The 20,068-nt window shown below is 39.1% G+C and overlaps 2 protein-coding genes across 2 annotated transcripts; one reads left to right on the top strand and one right to left on the bottom strand.

Annotated features, from left to right (window-relative positions):
* Positions 1–54: 54 nt before the first annotated feature.
* LOC109035407 (protein disulfide-isomerase TMX3) lies at positions 55–19,800 on the top strand. The gene is made up of 2 exons (XM_019049022.2): positions 55–350; positions 8,762–19,800. Exon 2 carries the CDS (start codon positions 9,111–9,113, stop codon positions 10,392–10,394), a length of 1,284 nt encoding a protein of 427 aa, XP_018904567.1. The 5' UTR covers positions 55–350; positions 8,762–9,110; the 3' UTR covers positions 10,395–19,800.
* LOC109035410 (uncharacterized) lies at positions 1,271–6,943 on the bottom strand. The gene is made up of 2 exons (XM_019049025.2): positions 6,691–6,943; positions 1,271–6,307 (listed from the first exon to the last, which is right to left on the bottom strand). The coding sequence occupies exon 2, from the start codon at positions 2,734–2,736 to the stop codon at positions 1,534–1,536; it is 1,203 nt and encodes a 400-aa protein (XP_018904570.2). The 5' UTR covers positions 2,737–6,307; positions 6,691–6,943; the 3' UTR covers positions 1,271–1,533.
* Positions 19,801–20,068: the final 268 nt, after the last annotated feature.

The following is a 20,068-nucleotide window of genomic DNA, read 5'->3' as shown; positions in this document are numbered from 1 at the left end:
GAGTACAACCGGAAACAGAGAGTGCAACCGGAAACGAAGCTCTGCTCTCATCATGGCGGCCATCATTGTTGACCTCATGAAATTTACGGTGCACGAATTTACATCTTTTGCAGTAATGCAGTGAAGCCAGTTGAAAAGCTCGTTGTTTTTGTTTAAGTTCTCCTTTCTCATGAACAATCGTGCTTAATATTCCACTCCACGCAACTCCCAAGGTAACCTGGATATCCCTTTACAAACGTCTTCGTTCACAAACATTTCAAGCCTTCTAGTCCTTCAGCGGCAGACAGCGTGGTCCTCTGAATCTGAAACCTATTGAATTCTCGACTCTCGTTGGTGAACGCAACTACAAGGTATGATAGAAGCCTGCTCCCCATTACAAATTCTTTATTGTCCTGCAGCTTTCATGTGAAGATATTAGCATGAGATCTGCGAGTTTGATGGCGGATATTTAATGTGTGGTCCCCCGCAAGACATCCTCTACTTTTGAATCCAGCAGCCTGATTTTTGAAATTTTGTGTATGTCCAGTAGACATTGATGTCATAGGTTCAAAGACGGAGCGTGATCGGTCAGCTATGTCTTATCACTGCTTTGTTGTGCCTGTGTCGGATGGATCTCATGACAAGCTAAAGGCACCTCCTAAGTTTCCGACAGTAAGTCATTCATTCCACCTGATAAAGGCACGATAAAGCAGCAACAAGACATAGCCGTCCAATCACTTCCTGCCTGTTAACCCATGTCATCCATGTCTACTTGACGAACACAAAATTTCAATGATCAGGCTACAATCGTGACGCCTCTTACATCTAGGAAAGATTTCATTATTTTCAAAAGGCTTTCAGTCAAGACCTTGCTAAAGTTATGAAACAAGATATTATCCATACGTTAATCTGTAACTCCTGATCAGTGCTTCTAGGATTTTCCGCTCAGAGAGACTACTGCCTGCAGATAGGCATTTGAGCTCTGAAGGGTTACACCAACAGGACATTGTTTCTCTGCTGGCTTGTGGCGTAAGTCAGCTGCTCTAATCAATACCTTCTCGACCATACCTGGTCACGCCCAGATTGAGGTTATGTCGTTAGTAAATCGATGAAACGCCTGTTTATCATTCTGAGGTTTGTGCTCGCATTTTTCCTGTGGGATTTCATTACCTACCCAGTTCAAACCCACAGGAAGTTTTTCTGTATGATTGCTCTCTTTCCTAAGCAGATATGGCACTCTTTTGCAGTCAGACAAGTTCACCTCTTAAATTAGTATCTGTAATGATTCCTTTCTCATCCAATAAGTATTTAAGTACCTTCTGCTCGCCAAATCAGCTCGCTGTTGCAGTGTGAAAGCCCAAATTTTTGCTTTGACAATCAGTTTTGAATCTAGTGGTCTCTTGTCAGTCCAATTGCTCAAAACTGTTCATCAAAGTTATTTTCATCGTAGTGTTTAGACCTCCGACATGAATGCCAAGGATTGGTAATATCTTACCTTAATTTATACTCTTTCAATGCTATTTTTCCCAGCACTATTGCTGTTTATCATGCACTTTAAAAAAAGTTTAGATAAACTCTACTAATTCCCAACCAAACGTTTGAGCATGGTATTTTGGTACATATAAACATAAAATTTAAAATCCCTATCAAACCAATGTCACAGTATGAAGGGTCGCTGCTTGTATAAAAATCCTCTGAGAGTAATTTAAATTTTTCTATCAGAAAAGCCCTTTGAGTTGGCCCCATCCTGCAACCGTCATTTCCAATTTTGCAGAGGAGTTTTCGCAGGTACCTTTGGTGGGGGAGTGTCAATTGCTGCGTGGCTCTCATTGACTTGTAAGCTCCGGGGAAAGTGTAAAAAATTGCAGCAGCCCACTTAAGCATTTCCGGTGAGTAGCGTATGTTGGTAGCTACAGCTAACTTTAACTGCTCAACCAGGAAATTAAGTTTTGCTGCCCTTTCAGTTTCACTATCGGCAACTGGCTCAGACCATACCACTGCATCAGATATTTTTTCTGCAAAACAAATTACTTTCTCTTTTAGGGGCCTTATATCTCTCTGTGGTAACATTTGAATCAATGAATCAAATGACCAACGATCACATTTCAGATTCGGGCCAAGACAAGACTTGAACATTTCTCCTGGTAGCTCAGCAAAATTATTAAAAACTTTCACAGTCAATTCTTTGGAAATTTTTGCACAGATGATGAATGGCACTGTATCAAATTCATCATCTTCTGCTTTAATGAGAATAATATAACCAGGGTGTAATATTGACTTTAAAGATTCGTTCCTCTTTGAAAGACCCTCCTTTAATTTTTCAAAGCTAGGGATTATGTCTTTCTCCTCTTGTAGCTGGAAATTTCTTTTCAATTGAACTTGAGCCATGTCTTGCTCTCGCTCTGCAGGATCTTTTCTTCGTTTAGCAGGGACAGTTGATCGGTATATGGGTTGGTTGGGAAAGATAGAGGGATAAGCATCGTCAGTCAATTTTGGTCTCTGTCTCTCAACTCGAATGATAGAGCCCTCTTTGCTCTTGAACTCATCATGCGTCACAACAAACTGAGGATGGAAGTGGATCATGCATACTACAGAACTTTTGGTAGGCGTAAAGCTATCCCTACTGAGAGCACTCAACCATTTCGCATGACGCTCTGGCTCTTTGGCAGGATCAGGGAATTTAAAGGTTGAGACATCAGGACCAGAGGAGCTTGCATAATTAGATTTGCAGCCAGGCACACAGCAGCATCTATCCATTGCTCTAAATTGCACAATTGTCTAGTTCAGCAAAAGCAGCAGCAAAATAGAAATATCACAGAAGCTAACGCTTACTTAAGTACCATATAAAATCCAAGGCATTATAAAAAAGAAAATCCATGCCATAAAATTAGGTAATAACGGATCAAAACTAGCACACACCTTAAAATCAATAAGATTAAGATTCTTACAATCCCAAGGAACGATCCAGTTCGCACGCTGAAGTGTAGAAGGCATCATCGTAGATAATGTGAAGTAAATTAAGGCTGTTTCATTGCACTCAAAGTGCAGTTGAGTGCGCTCAGAGTGCAGTGAAACTAAGAGGTCTGAAAGACTCAAACTTAATTTTACTTCATATTTGATTATTAGGAGATCAAAGGCAAGCATTGATGGTCCCTCTGTTACGACAAAATAAGCCATCTTACCACAGCTGCAACTTCACAAGACACACACAGCAGTTCGCCCCTTGGTTTTGCACGAAATTATTTGAGAAACTTCTTAGGAAGCTTTAATGATCCACACAAAAATTAACACATTAGGTCGCGGGAGGAAACACGAAGCTTTTCCTGAAAAAAACACTCAGTCAAACACATGGAGAAGAACCGTCCAGTCACTTAGGGAATACGAGGAGAAATTGAACCGATAAAACTCATTAAAACGTTGAAAATCTCACCAAGAGTGAGGCTTATGGCACAGAATTGATTTCTGCCAGAAAAAAACTGATTAAACTTGAATTCAACAAGAAAACTCGCGATTTCGCACTCTTAACCCGTTAGCACTAACGTAAACACATTGCGGAAACCGATTTACTAACGACATAACCTCAATCTGGGCGTGACCAGGTCTCTAATACATTTAGGGGTTGTTTCAGCCATTGTCTTTTCAAATAGTAGTCCAGTCCAGAGTAAATTCCACCTTGAGAACCCTATCAGTTTGGCCTGGCGACTAGTTTTGATTTACTTCAGGTTTGAGTTTGACATGGAACAATTATTTATTTATCATTAGAAAACAACACTATGAAAAGAGACATATTTGCTAATTGTAAGTTGGGCATCTCAGATGGGAGTAGTTTTAAGAGTCCCTTCAAGTACAGTTGTTTGAAAGTTGGAACATTTAGGAGGTAGGAAAGTTCCTCAGACAGGTAGCGTCTAGGCAGATTCAGTATAACTTTAATTGCACTTCGGATCAGTATAACTGTCGGTTTAAGAATGGTGTCGGAGGCTGCACCGTATAACTCGATTCCATAGGTAATCGTAGCTTGGAATAACGCAAAATAAACCATGCGTAAATTTTCCACTGAGAGGTACTTACAAAGGTTAAGTACCTAGGCAATAAATGGCAGATTTCAATTTTGCGGCCATAGGTTTGACATACGAATTCTAAGCTAATTTTTGGTCAATAACTCCCAGGTATCTTCACTCTTCGACCTCCTTCATTTAAACACATTTATAGCCCATGCTATTTTGTCAGTATCAGTTTTGATGGTATTTTATCGGTGTCTTTTCTATTTCATTTGCATCGATCTTGCAGGAGACTTTAATGTAGACGGATATCTCTCTAGCGGTGATTCTTCCTTTTTTGATGAAACTTAATGAGGTATCACGCCCGGTATAAATGCATGAAAATCTGGTAATGCAAGACATGTTTCTGCACCGAGTAAAAAAAAAATTGTCTACTTTTGAAAATCGAAGAGAATCGTTGCTGAAAACCCATATGTCGAGCCATTCATTTGCTTCTGAGAGAATTCTAGGGGAGTTTCCGAGCACGATGATCAATTCGTCAGTGTCTCCGCATCGGACTACAACATTTTGACCCTGCGGTAACCCTCGTGAACACATTCAAACTTTTTGTTCAGGATTTGCATAGCGGTGCCGCTGCTGAATGTGAATTCATAGCAAGTATTCTTCTCGTTAGTACTTGTTATTTTTTACCCTTTCTTTTTTTTTTCTTGTAAATTACTGTATACCTATTGAACAGAAAAAACAACAGTATACAATAAATAAAGCTTTGAAATGCACCCTAAAGCAAACACTTGAGTGGAAGCACCAACAAACTTAGAACAAGTATAAAGTACAAAATTGAACAACCATAACAGATTTTTTAAATAATAATAGTAGACAAGAACTAAATTTATATAAGGAAAAATAAACAATTAGGCATGTTGAAAATTATCCATATTCAGCAGTAAGAGAAAAAAGTTGGTGGTAATGGTGGTACGACCATGAAAACAAAATCATTTTGAGCTCGCTGTCGGATGATAGATTTTCATTGAAGAAGTACTTCTATTTTGAATGTTTTATATTTATGTTACGGGCAAATTCCGGGTTTGGGCATTATCGACGGTGCCCATTGGGTCATGAACGAAACGAACGGAACAGCGTGATAATTCGGTAAATAAACTCACCTATTTGTTACAGCAAGTTTGTGAGTTTTGACGACGGGAATTGCCATAACAGGTTCTGAGCTTTGCTGGAGCATTGCTTCTTCGCGCAGTTTTGACGCCAGTCGCACTTGGTCATCCCTTGTAGGGATGACGATCTTTTCGAATAAATCGATTTCGGGAAATCAATTTGATTTTCGGTAAAAAAAATCGATTCGATTTTAAAATCTGATACAAAAAATCGATTCGATTTTAAAGTCGGATACAAAAAATCGATTTTAGAACAGCTAAAAACCCAAGTTCAGCGCCAAAAACACAACTATAATTATCAATGATGGTGCTCAGGTTTTACAGAACCGAAGCCTCAATCAATAAATTTTCAATACGAATCAACTCAACTAAATCAATTATATTAGCATCACAAGTCACATACTTACCCACCACTGTATTCATTAGCTCCATTCTCTCTGTACTCCCCATCAGCAACAAATCCTCATCTACAATATCATCATCATCAAGTTTACATTCAATCAGTGTCTTATCTAACATGTCAATTTCCATATCCAGATCCCCCATTGGTCTATTGCTGGTTACTTCCCCCAATACCTTCTCAACCCTACCTTCCTTTTCTAGAACCCTCTCTTGCCTAATTACCTCATTGCCCATTTTTAACTTTAGCTTCTTGACTTTTGTATTTCCTTTCAATTCTTCCCCCAATCTTTCAAAACTTTTGCAGCGTTGCGGTAAATCAACCCTAGGAGTGTCAAATCCTAACCCCGCATCGCTGTTCACACTCCCTGATCTAACCTTCACATTCCGAACTTCCCTTTGATTACTACCCACACTTCACAACATTTTTTGAGAGATTTGGGAGTAAACAATTTTTCACGCTTTTTTCGTCTCCGCCTTGGTCTCAAACTAAGCATTCAAACGTTGTTTTTAAAAGTTTCCTTGTAAGAGAGTGAGGGGGGGGGGGGGGGTCGCGGTATGCAAACTAATGATCATTAACATCTCATTGATGTCGTAATGAGCAGTACTGACTGTCACATTAAAACGTTCAGCTGTTGACCTATAACACTCCCTGTTTGCCAGAAACCACAGAGTCAGGAGGAGCCGGTTGAGAGGAGATCGACGTGAACGTCCAGGACGTTGGGTGGGAGGGACAGGAATCTCCAGCTCTTGTAGGAATAACTCAAACACACCAAAACAATAAATTACAGTTTAATTACATCAAATCAGTTACCAATTACGCAAAATTAGGGTCTGAAGGGTAATTTTGCATGAAATTTGCTCTCTGAGCGTAATGAGTCTCTAAAATTTTTGGTCAAATCAAAATGTACATTTTTGAGTGTATTCGCCCCAAGTGTGTGTGTAAGTGCATTTGCATTAGTGGTTCAAAAAAAAAAGGGCCCTCGATCAAAGGAAATTTGTTCCATTCATACATACATGAGAAATTAAGTAATATCTTCTCCATCATACTGAGAACGCAGCACTAAGGTTTTGCGACATATTGTCGTCAACTGACTAAGATAACTACTGTCAAACAAAAACCATTCAGTAATTCAAAAGCTTACCTCCACATGTTCCCTTGTTAGGCGAAAGTGTCCCTGGAATCCGTTGTCCATTAGCTGAGGGATAATGTTTTCGACAAATCCTTGAATTTTGACTCGCCTTTGCCGTTCAAAGGTTCCAAGCATCTCTAAGAATAGGGCTTCATCGTCCGCAGAACTACTATCTTCGCTGCTATCATGGAGATCTCGGTTTGAAGAGAGGAAAATATCCATTACAATGTTTTCCATCTTGATTGAAAACTGATTAAATACAATAATGAAATCACTTCAAGTATTACTGTCTAAACGTGCCAGAAGCCGCTTATTGAAACTAGGTCAGCACGACAAGGACATTTAATAGCCCTATCTTGGAGCATGCTATATATCGCATTTCGATGTATTATCGGAGCTGCTTTGTACTTTCAGTAATCGGCCGCTGAGCCGATCGAAGAAACAGAATGCCCGGAAAATGTTTTAGAAAAACGACATAAATTTGCCGTTGAACCAAATAATTGTATGTTGAATGGTAACAAACAGAGTTGTATTTCACGATAAAATAAGGCATCGACAATTTATTGACACGATTAACGAGCGGTCACACTCAATGTAAGCAACGAGGAAATCAATCGCGAATATTTTGATGAATCAAAGACACACACTGGTCATCAACGGTATGACTGGGCAAAACCGTTGAGGGCATCTAGAGTGGGCTACTTTCAAAAGATCGTGGAGAAAACAGACACGTAAAATATTAGGGTTGTGAAAATGACGATTCTAGACTAAAAACAGACCCCTAAGATATGGTTGAATGGTATCTTCATCATTTCCCTTGTTCATTTCGGGTTTAAATTTTACCCTAAGTTTTCGGAACCTCCGGGCGGTCTGGATCACCCTTCCCGTCGAATTCGACAGTCTGGAAGGTGTAATATAATCAAGGAAGTCACCCTACAAAACAGGATAAATGAACCATGGCACTTAGTGTTTAAAGTTATCGGAGTTTTCGGATATTTGTTGGGTCTCAATTTTGAGCCCATGGCTGTGACCAGTCAAATTACCTGATTCGCTAACTTGAATACCCCGATGTATAATTGTTGTCAAAATTTTACACTCTCGAATCAGATAACTTTGGCGCTGGCTCTCGTTTAAAACGGAAACCAAACTATGTCACGTATGGTGATAGAGCAAAGAAAAGAACGAGCGTTGATGACGGAGCAGAGATACAACTATCGTGCTTGATGGATGTCGTTTATTGCATCTGGCAAAATTGAAGGCGCGATGGCGCAGGGTGAACTCGCGATGTTACGCTCGATGGCTGCATTGCTGCCAATGGGATGTTGCCCAGATTCGGGAGAGAAGTTAAAAAACGAGGCCCAAATACGTCCCTCCTATCTTCGGCTGTGTTAACACTCGTCCCCCCCCCCTTTTTTTTTCTCAATTTCACCCTGACGTTTTTTTTAGGATGTATTTGTAGACCTGTTTCCAAAACTCTTATGCACCGGTGGCCCCATTCAACCAGTGGGGCACGCGTTTTTATCAAACCTCGGATCAATTTGGCCTGGCTTGGACATCCAAGAGTTAATTGAGGAATTTCACGACAAGATGACGGCCGTTTTAATTTTTGTGCAATCGCAAGACTAGCTTGACTCACCTATTTAAAATGGTGTCTGTGTTGTTAGTAAATTATCTGAGGTGGGAAGCTCAAAAATACGCCAATTAACGACACAGATTTTGAGGCAAGGGTCGGTTTTCAGTTTTCGCCAATGCGCTCATCGTTATTATTGAATCATATGCCAAAGGAATTATCACTTGGTTATTCTCTACCTGCAGTTTGCAACGAAACCATAGTAGAAACTTTAATGGAAAGTTGATAAGAGACATTTCCATTCCGATCTTCAGCATCGCGTGGAGAACTTCATCCTCTATTCTGCTTCTCTTTCTGAATGTCTTTCAAGTCGGCTTTTCTCCTTTCCTTTCCTCTGCTCTGACACGACTATTTTTTCCAGGGCAGGGAGGAGCTTCAACTAGCCGTGAAACTTTTGACACTTGCTTTGATTCAACCCAGTATATCATGCAGAATCGGTTTTTCTAATTACAGATACCAAGATGACAACGCCCGCGGTGGGCTCGGCTCTTCACCAAGTTCCAGTGAACCCGTTAAAACCAATGTGAAATTTGATGTTGCCTCATGTCAAGGTACCATCAGGAATGAAGGTAACTACTCTAGTCATTAACTTCAAAGAGTTCGGGGAGTAAGCTCTGTGGAGGTCTCTCTGGGACACGCTGTCAGGAATAGTGAATTGAATCTCATTATTTCTCGAAGTAATGTTTACCTATGACGTAAATCTCCGTAAAGAATTGGTCGGGTATCAACTTTACATCTAGCCATTATTTTCAAACCACACCGCGGAGATAATTCTATTGTACTCTCTTAACTCCTTTAGATTATGAATCTGAAAGCTTTTTATTTGTCTTTTTTACTTTTAGTTTTAAGTCTAATTTTAAAGTGTCGCTCCTCTCGAGTTATCGAACTGAGCGATAGATTCCTAGATGTAAGGAAGGACGCGGACTGGTTAATCATGTTTTATTCACCTAACTGCGCTCATTGTAAACGATTGGATCCTGTTTGGTCCCATGTTGCGCAAGGTCTTCATTACACTAATATTCGAGTAGGGAAAATCGATTGTTCTCGGTTTACAAAAATTGCTTATGAATTTGGTATCGCAGGATTTCCTACCATTATGTTTCTGAAAGGAGATGCTAAACAGTTCGTGTTCAATGGAGATAGAACGAAAGATGAAATCATAAATTTTGCCCACCGAGTGCAAGGTCCACCTGTTAAGCAAATTACCCGTCCCGAGAGTTTAGAAGCTCTCAGATCCTCTGAAAACATTTTCTTCCTGTATGCTGGCAGCCCTGAATCATCCTTGTTTGAGTTGTTTTACAGCACAGCCGAAAGATTCCAACCTCATAGTTTCTTCTATTCCACTTCGCTTGAAATAGCAGAAAATCTCTTCGAGGCACGATCAAATCCTGTGATACTAGTCCATAAAGAGAAAACGCCGTATATTTTCAACGATTGGTCTGAAAATGAAGATTTGAACGAAACTCTATCGAATTGGGTCAATCACGAAAGGTTTGCTACCTTTGTTAAAGTTACCCGCGGTAATTTTCATCAGCTGATGCAAATTGATAAATTTCTAGTCATCGCTGTAATTCATGAAAACAAATTAGAAGAAATTCCTCCTGAAATGGTGGAATTTCGGGATATGGTAGAGTCAATTATTCATAATAATCGGGACAGATTTCACAGACGATTTCAGTTTGGGTGGACAGGGAGTCCCGATTTAGCGAATTCTATAGCCATGATGGAACTGCAATTGCCGCATCTAATTGTAGTCAATGCTTCTACCAACCATCACCACATTCCGCAGGATGAGCCCCAGCATTTAACTCCAGAAGCGATCACTCTCTTTCTGGAGTCTATAGAAAATCAAATGGCTCCTGCTTATGGAGGAGACACATTCCTAGTCCGGCTCTATAGAGGTTATTTTGAAGGCAGAACAGCTTTCAGAGAAATGTGGAGAGGAAATCCAGTATTGACTGCCGTACTTTTCGGCCTTCCCTTAGGATTTTTGTTGCTCATTTTGTATTCAGTATGTTGCTCAGATATTTTAGACGCAGATGAAGAAGAAGAAGAAGAGGAAAATACTCATGAAAAGAAAGAGTAATTTTATCATGTTGCAGTTCTAGTCATATTTTTCCAAGTTGACTCACGTGATTAGTCCCTTTTCAATAACTGTTACGCAAGGTTATCTCGAACAGCCAATTATTTTCATTCAGCAAGCGAAGGAAATGTAAAGGTTAACTTCGATTTCGGTTTTTTTTTTTTTTTTTTTTTTTTTTTTTTTTTTTTAATATATGTCATCGAAACATAGTATCAAGCATCTGTACTTACAGGTACGAAGCATTTAGTTTGAAGAGTTGTTTGAATGTTTTTACTGAACAAATGTTTAGTTTGTTCATGAAAACTAGAGGTACTGAAGAACTATTTGGCGATCTCTGTGTTTATTTTACACTTGTCAATATCTCCTAACTTAAGCTGTATTTTTATGATCTCCTTGGTTCTCAATATAGCAGGTGAAAATTTATCGTCTATTCGAATAGACGTAATTCCTTTAGTTAGCATTTTTACACAATATTTTTACTCCCACGAATCCAAATCCGATTTGAGACTGACATTCAAATGCAGTAGCAGTTAGAATCTTGCTTTAATTCAACTTTTCAAATTCTTAACTTGACAGATAATGTACCTAACTGATATTATCCAATCCGCCAGTGATTACACGTAGTGTGTGTTTTTTTAAAATTTATTTTATTTTATTTTATTTTTTTGTAATAACTTAACTTAAATTATAAACTTAAATAATGAAACGTTTGCCACCCACAAGCAAAATCTGTTGAGAAATTGTTGCCCACATGATCACAATTGATGTTGTGTGTCATGTCCCTCTATTATCTTAAAAGTTGCGAAGAAATTGGTAAAATTCATGACAAGTTTGCTGTCCTCAAGGGCGATAATCATTGTTACATATAATTTTTGGTTCCTTAGATTAAAAGTATTATAGGTACACCGATAAGCAACATAGCGGTGCAATATTTATCTGTATTTGGTCTTCGAGTCTCAATGCATACAATATGAATTTTTTTTGATATACCAAAGCTTCATGCAATTTGGTATCCAATAGCCTGATTATTAAAAAGGGTGACCCATTTCACCCCGATTGCTATTTTAAGTTTGTGTATGTAGTTAATTGTTTCCTGTGTTTAAGGATTTCCGGGTGTTTTACTCTTTTCCAAAGGTTCAAGTTTCGTAACTAGCTCCTATCGGAACTAGATAAGGCAAATGTTATTTTTTGTGCGGCTCATGTATTATGTTCCTTTTGTTAATGATCTGAGAGTGATGTTGTTAATTTTATTTTTATGCTTCTACAAGCAGCCTTTGAAATATCATTGTTGTAAAAAAAAGACACGCTGTTGTAGCTTTTTAAAATGTTCTCTCGCAATTGGATTCATAAAGGGTTTTTGAATTAATGAAAAAACACTTTTTGTTAATTATTCCTCCGTGCTCCACATAATTAGTAGATCTAATTACTGAATTCAAATTATTCTTCCTGTGCTTCCATCTGAATAGGTGGGTTTATCATGTAAAGAAAGGAATATAAATTCATTAATGTCCTCACTTATGTTGTCCTGCCTTTCCTTGCCTTCCTTTTCCTTAACCTGCTATTTTTATTTTTTTTATTTATTTAATGTTAAAACAATTTCCATTATTTTTTTTTACATTAGGACGGGGATATAGTTCCAGGGCCTTCCTAATTCGGTAAGTCCTACCAATGGGCCGGGTAGGTGAAAATTACGTTCAGTTCCTTGACCCTTTCCTTTTCCTTGGAGGTTCAGCTAGGTTTTTTTCTTCCTTTCTTTTGACTCTCCCTTTGATCCACTACCTCATTGATTCTAAGAATAGTGTTCTCCGTGGAGCACTCTTTATAAACTTGTCTTCTTTCTAATTGTAAATTATCACCACTATTGACTTACTCAATAGTGTCAAAATAATTATTCCTTTTCACGACCAAGATACAAACACCTTCACTATAAAAAAACCTGCGCAGAGGAAGCGTGAAGCAACTCGGGGATGGGGGTTGGTCTGCATAGCGACCAAGGGGCGCAGCTTCTTAGTTTGGAAAAAAACAATACCAGAGTATAGCCTTAATAAAAACACTTTTAAGTTGAAATTATTTTTCTCACTTTAAGCTGTCCGTTTTGTTTCGTGATGGGGGTGCTATAGTGCGGTCACTCTCAAATTAAAGACACCTCCATTTCTCTGGAAATTCTATTCTGGACAGACTTGATTCGCGAGTACAATAATGAAATAATATATAAAAGGATCAAGCTTGAATTAGAGGCTGCCATCGAGGCCGGCTTGCGAACGCGGTTGGTGCCATCGATGGTCGGTGAGCCACCGGTTGGTGTCATCGATGGTCGGTGAGCCACCGAGACCCGCAGAACATCATTTTAATTAACCTCAGGGCTATTATCAAATCCGAATCCTCGTAGACTCTTGCCATATGAACATCAAACAACGCCTGACGTGAATTCGAACCAAGGACCTCCTGATGCATAATTCACACTCACCGAAGTTGAATGTGATGGTCCTGCCTTTGAAATGTTCGGTTCTACGTTTAGAGTGGTTAAGTTATGCGCACAATGCAGATGTTTCGTCAGGTTTGAAGTGTTTCCGCACAATTCATAAGTAAGCAAGCTTAACCGTGGGGAGAGGGGGAGGGGTAAATTAATTAGAAAAACTACATAATGCAGGCTGTCATCGGTATCGCAAAATGCATCGACCACAATTCACCCTTAACCACGCAGTAAAGCTCTCACGATTACGAGAAGTGCTGCAGCGCACTTTTGGAACCCACAGCTTCTCTTTATCACTCACTTTTTGTTGAAAATTTACCAAGTGCTATTTTCCCGCGCACGTAAGGGATAAAATCCTCACTTTAACTGCTAATTATTCAAGGCCCAGAAACACAGGCAGTTGTAAAGGTGCACTGGTTTGCAGCGTTCCGGTTAGGAGTTGACAGCACCTCTAAACTCAAGGAGAAAGGAAATTGGATGATGGCAGGGGGTGAAGGGGGTATTGAATTAAAAAAATTCACATCATAGTCAATTCTTGGCAGTTGATGCCAAAAATTCCGAAAAAGAATGTTCGATTCATAATGTTTAGAGGTTTCTTATCGAATCACCGTCCCTCAACTCCCCAAAATGAGTTAGGGAGAGGGAGTTGCGGGGGACTATGTTTAAGGTTAAATAAATTAGGAAACTCCAAGATAAAGGGGAGCGTCACAGTACTTCACGGTATCAAAAATTTGAGTAGGTGTTTTCTGAACATCTTTCGGGGATGTTTGATGATACGGGGGTTGCACGTGAAATGGGGGGGGGGGGGGTAAATAAAAACGAAACAGAGGTTATCTTCAGACTTAACGACGCAAAATTAGTGGATTTCGGTCATCATAACGTTATTTAATGCTCGTCAGTGTAAATGAACATTGACACCTTGGAATTGGAAGTCTTGTGAAGGAGACGCGCGGCTGAAGCTAAGTCAAGATTATCCTAGTCCCTGTTTTGTGAAAAAAATTCTGTGCTAATTCAAAAATACTCTTGAAAGGTGGCATCATTTACATTCAGATGACGATTAACGAGAATTTCAAACGTACCCTCGAGGTTTGCAATGTTTCCTGCCTTTTCTGAATTTCTCTAATGAGAGAAGCAACAACAGTATTTTCCGTTGAAGGGAATTTTGACGGAACATAATCAATTTTCTCCCTTTCTTATCCACCCTCATTTTTTGTGTGAAAAGAATACACCCTAATTCACACTATAAACTAAAGCTGAACGCCTCCGTAGTTTTCACCTCAACAACTAAATTCGTGCTGGCTCATCTGTTGAGAAAAAATTCTTAGCGGAACCACGTAGGCGACAAAACGGGCTGTTTTGACGCGGCGAAGAAATCGCTCGCGAATTTGCCGCGCGGAAAAATCGGTGGTCACATCGGCTTTACATCCTGTGAGAATTCCGTTTAATTCGTCAAATAACTTGACCAACTGTGGCAGAAAATTTCTACAACATCCAATTCCATCTTTATTCGTGCGATTTTGACGAATACATTGCAGAAGTAAGTGGACCGAAATGATACGTGTGAAAATGCTAGTGTGTTTGTGCTGCATAATTCCACTGTGGCATCGTGGTCTGTTTGTAGACCAACACACGCAGTGAACTATATTAATGGTACAAAAGTTACAATAAAACAGAAGTGTCACAAATGAGTGCCAGGTTTTTTACCACCAGGGTGATGGGCTCGCGGACGCATCATCTCTAATTGGACCGCGTTGAGCTGAAAGGAACCAAGCCGCATCAATTGTTGCTTGGGCAATTTCATCATAAACATGAAAACGGTTGTGCAAATTTCAGTGAATTTTCGACATAGTACGAAGCATAAAAAAAAAATTATTATGTATTTGTGCTGCATAATTCCACGGTGGCATCGTGGTCTGTTTGTAGACCAACACACGCAGTGAACTATATTAATGGTACAAAAGTTACAATAAAACAGAAGTGTCACAAATGAGTGCCAGGTTTTTTACCACCAGGGAGATGGGCTCGTGGACGCATCATCTCTAATTGGACCGCGTTGAGCTGAAAGGAAGCAAGCCGCATCAATTGTTGCTTGGGTAATTTAATTATAAACATGAAAACGGTTGTGCAAATTTCAGTGAATTTTCTACACAGCACGACGCGACGCAAAGTCCCTTAAATTTTCAAAGAAATCCGCATAGAAGCTCTCTTGCAAATAACTTAATTGTCCAGTTAGATTCAGCAGCAGCTGACGTGGCTTGGCTCTTTTCTGCTAAACGCGGTCCAATTGGACTGAATTTTGCAATTTGGACTATAAATTCTGGCTCATCTGAAAAAAAACACTTTTGTGCATAGGGAAACCAATGGCACATACGCTGTTTTTAAACCGGGCTAAAATTTATAGTTCCTTATTGCAAAATGTAGTCCAATTTATCCTATGCGGTTACTGCCACACGGTGGATCGAGTCAATGGGAGAGGTCGGCCATGGAGTGTCGCGCTTCCGATTTTACTAGGACATCGAATATTCTTGGTCTTTTAACGTATCATGAGACATGATTCCTACGTGATTTTTCGCGTAGAACTCATTTTTGAGGTTATTTTTGATGAACAACGTACCTGAAAACACGTTTTTGTGCATTTTGTCGAAGAAACTACGGGTGCAAAGTTGAAGCGTCTTTGTTTCACCTCCTAAGACGGCGTTTTTGATTTTTAATGAGGGAACAGGACAAATTATGAATGAAAGTTTTAAAACTTACATATAAGGGTCATAAAAACACAAACATAGCTACCCAGATATGAACTGTTGCATCAAATATATCAATTACCGCCCAACTATACCGTAATACTTCTACCGCATAAGTACCCTCCAAGGCAAAGTTAATTTCGAAACTTTGTCAAACGATATCATTCTTATGCATCAGGATCGGTGAAAAAGCAAAATAAATACATCTATGACTTCTCTGAAAATATTCAAGATCTTTTAATTCAAGTACTTTTATACATTTAGAGAGAGGATCAGACATTTAAAGTAGACAGAAAACTACAGGCAACTACAAAAGAACATATAACATGTTAGTCATCATCTTTTTCTTCTTCTTCGGACTCACAATCAGTTACTTCATTTTAAAAAGAAGTAAGCTAAGTGCCGCGGCAGCTCACCGGTCGCTTGATTTTCGAGATAAGGCTCGCGCACAATCTCGGAACGCACCAGAAAAAGTGACGTCACGGCCAAAGTGGCGCAAAGTGGCACCCAAATTTTGCGGGATCCTATTCTCAGGACTCCTACGAACATGCCTATACAAACTTTTCTGGCGGATGGTGGCGAATGGGTAGTTAAAAGTTTACCTAAACATTTTTTTTTCGCTTTTTGAGACGAGCACATTAGCGCAAACATAATCATTGAAAAAATGGGCCGAATACAAAAAATCACTAGTGCAATGTGCTTTCCAGACTCTGAAGAATAAGAATATATCAATGAAATTAGCATTAATTTAAACAGAAGCAAGTTAAATGTAATAGAAAGACTCGGACGATTTTTCGCTAAAATAAAAAGTTACGCAAACCCCCTCTTGGAATCGCCCATGACCCGACTGGTAACCGCACGCTCAGCTGCTACCTGGGTTGCGTTTTCTCTCCTCGAAGGCGATTTCATAGGCTCGGGTAATCCTCGTTGACTTGTTGCATTCAGAATAACTGCCTTCAACTTGCAGCGCCTTCACCGCGCGCACTTCTCTAATAATCCTGAAAAGTTTGAGTTTACTTCGGTGCATAATGAGTAATTTTTTTTGTTACCGTTATTCCTATCATTGAAAATTAACTACATTGAATATCATAAAATTATTCAATCCATCGATGAATTCAACAGGAAAGGAACTAAGAAAAACCAAAATATAACTACGCGTAGGTATCAATATTACGAATATCTTAAACAAAATGTAATTGAAAACAAACACATACTTTCATTATTTAAATTATGATTAAAATTGTCATCTAACAAAGATCACAGCATTTGATTTTTCTTCAAAATGGAATAAAGTGTGCACACCATGGAACATTGCAGGACATACAGGAGAGTGCTCGAGAGAAAACGAGCAATATTCGTCGTTGATCGTTGTAACTCTCGGTGGAGTTAACCGATGCATGTGCTTCCGATCCGACAGGTTCGGGGGCCTCTATTTGGACTGCATTTTGCAATTTGGAACTATAAATTCTGGCTCATCTGAAAAAAAACACTTATGTGCATAGGGATACTAATGGCACATGCGTTTTTTTTAAACCGGGCCAGAGTTATAGTTCCAAATTGCAAAATGCAGTCCATTTCATGTGCCTCTTCGTGGCCTTCTTCGGCACTATAATCAATGGACGGTACCGGGAGTTTGTTTAAGCCGACAGTATCGACGCGCACGTCATACTCTTGTGCTTCAGCTTCAGCTTCAGCTTTCAAGCTTCAGTAGGGGGAAGTTCATGGCTGCTCATCTGCCAGTGTAGGTATATAGTAGTTACGCATATTGCGATGTTTTATTACGTAGAATAAAACTTCTTTACCATATCCTCGGAATTCGTCATCATTATTTGTTCCACAACAACTAGCGAAATGTTTGGGGAGTGTTCTCCGGAATGGGAGGGACAGGGAAGGTCTTACTATTTCCTCCAAGTGTTTCCTGGTGGTGCTTTGACTTTAGCCGGTTTATAAACGGTGATCATTTTCCTCTTCGTTCTCCTGATCCAAAGTATCACAAGATACCGGATCTGCACAACATAAGCACATTTTCGTGCATGCCATGACTTCGACAGCTGCAATTATGCACCTCTTACATTTGCACGAGTATTCTTTATGTTTAATGTCAATCAGGAAGCTACGAGCAACTGGGCTGTTAAAGACGAAATAACTGGTTCAAAATGCTCCCCTGATTCTGTCCAACTGTACTCTGCAGGAGACGATAATGTTTGCATCGATTTGGTATTTCTGTACCACGGAATGGCTTAATTATGCGCTCGCCACAGTGGAGGTAAAAGAGCCTCTCCCATCGGTGGAACTATATTCTGCGAAGATATTATTTTTACTTTTAGGTGTAAAGTATGGGTGAAGTGATACGCTCATCATATAATGCTGTCATAGCGGCGGCGCTGCCTCACTCTTCCTATCTCGCTGTCAGAATCTGACTCTCGATTCCGATTGCGTGTCCGTGTCGAGATGCTCATCATACTTAAACATCGTGCGGATAACAGCAATAAATAATGAATAAAGGAGAAGAATGGCCATTAGCTGTGATTAGTTTATTAAGTGCGTTAACACATTGCCGAAGCTTTTCGACCCCACTCGGTCATCTTCAGGGTGCAGAATTATATACAAGCATGAAACAAACAGTGCGTAAAATATGAAATACAAGCACTAACTATCAAATAACTACATTTTTCAAGCTAAGGCGTGCAGCAGGCAGAAATAAATAAATGTGTAAGTGCATAAAGTTGATTTTCCAACAACTAGGAGCAGCACCATACGGGCACGTAGGAAAGTAAATAAGCGGGAAAATTCAAACACTAGGTGAGGAGTTACAAGTCACAACATTTTTCCAAGAGTACGTTATTTGCATTATCTAAATCAGTTTGGATATTAACCGGTTATTATCCAGTTTGCTCATCATACTGTTGCTTTTTCGTGGAAATCCACCAGCGTACCTCCCCCATGTCTTCAATTGAGGTTCTTAGAGCGCATAGCTGGCAAATAAGTTTCTCCGAGCTGCTGATTTCCGTCACAGCAAGGGTTGCCAAAATTTTAAAACATCCTTTGAAGAATCTAGGAACACCTTTCACCAACTGAGATTGCCGTTATTTGCTAAATATCCAGTTGTGTCACAACCAGACAAAGTCTGCATCTCTGGTAAAGCAGATGCCTTTAATGGTCCTACAACATCGTGAATGGGCTTCAAAGCAACATATCTTTTCATGCCACTACCAAGGAATATGCCTGTGTCTGAAGGAAGGACTGGATGCCTTCTTAAGGCCAAAATATCGGTATCTGGAGAAAATAATTTACACAATGCATGAACGTATTATGAAACTTAGGAAAGAAAATGAAGACACGAAAACACTGAGGAAGTCAGGAGGAACGAGGTCAGCTCAAAAAACAAAATACATTACTTACACTTATCACCTTTCCTTACATACTAAATATTGCTGTGGATTCTACTAGCTACAGATATTTACTACAAAATTGCACTAATACTAAAGCTATACTTATCAGCTAAAAACATTCACGACTATTTGTGACCTACATGTTGGGGGAGAACCAGGGCTGGTTGATGGCTGTCTATTCAAGGTTTTTGTTGCACTTCACACTGAGAACGTTCTTAAATTACTGAATAACACTCAACTTTCACTTTGTCATTTCATTCACTGAGTTCAAAGAAAAACAAAACACTATTAAGTTCACAACACTTAACTTTCACGTTGTCATTAATTCACTGAGTCCAAAAAAACAAAACACTATTAAGTTCACAACACTTAACTTTCACCTAGCCATTTAATTCGCACTGAGTCCAAAAAAAAAAACAAAAAACTAAGACTATTAAAGTCACTGTAATCATATAAAATCTATTGCACTGCATTGATATCACTTCCTAAACTGAACTAGACGCAAGGACTTCAATTGCACCACACCTTAATCAATGTTAGGCTTAATTTTAATTAAAAACAATTTAAATTTTTAGAAGATGATTACTACAAGAAGCTAAATTAAACTAAAAAATAAGAACAAAATAAAGTTAATAATTTTTGTTCAAGAAAAATAAACAAATAAACTAAATGGCTAACTAACACATATAACTGCACTGTTAAAATAAAGACCGAACTATTAGACAAAAATAAACACTTTTAAATTTATTTCAATCACATCACGTCACTTGCACTCACTTCACTGTCACTCACATTTTGAACTATTTCACCACAGAAAGAAAAATTATCATTACAGTGCCATTAACAGATCTTCCCGATTTTCACTTTCACTGGCATGAGCATCAACTTAGTTTTCTTTATTGCTAATATCTGATAGAGCCTTCCTGCTCACATTCACCTGTGTGCTTCTTCAAATTACTTTTTTATCGACACTCCCTACCGCGGCACTTGCATCTGACACGATAATCACTTTTTCACCACTTTTCTTGGTTTTACTTTGTTTCCTACGTGGCTGGCCTTCAACTTTACTTT

The sequence above is a fragment of the Bemisia tabaci genome, chromosome 4 (genome assembly GCF_918797505.1).
Source record: "Bemisia tabaci chromosome 4, PGI_BMITA_v3".
In the NCBI taxonomy this organism is placed as follows: Eukaryota; Metazoa; Arthropoda; class Insecta; order Hemiptera; family Aleyrodidae; genus Bemisia; species Bemisia tabaci.
Note: the sequence above shows the minus strand (reverse complement) of the source record. Positions and strands in the feature narration are given on the sequence as shown.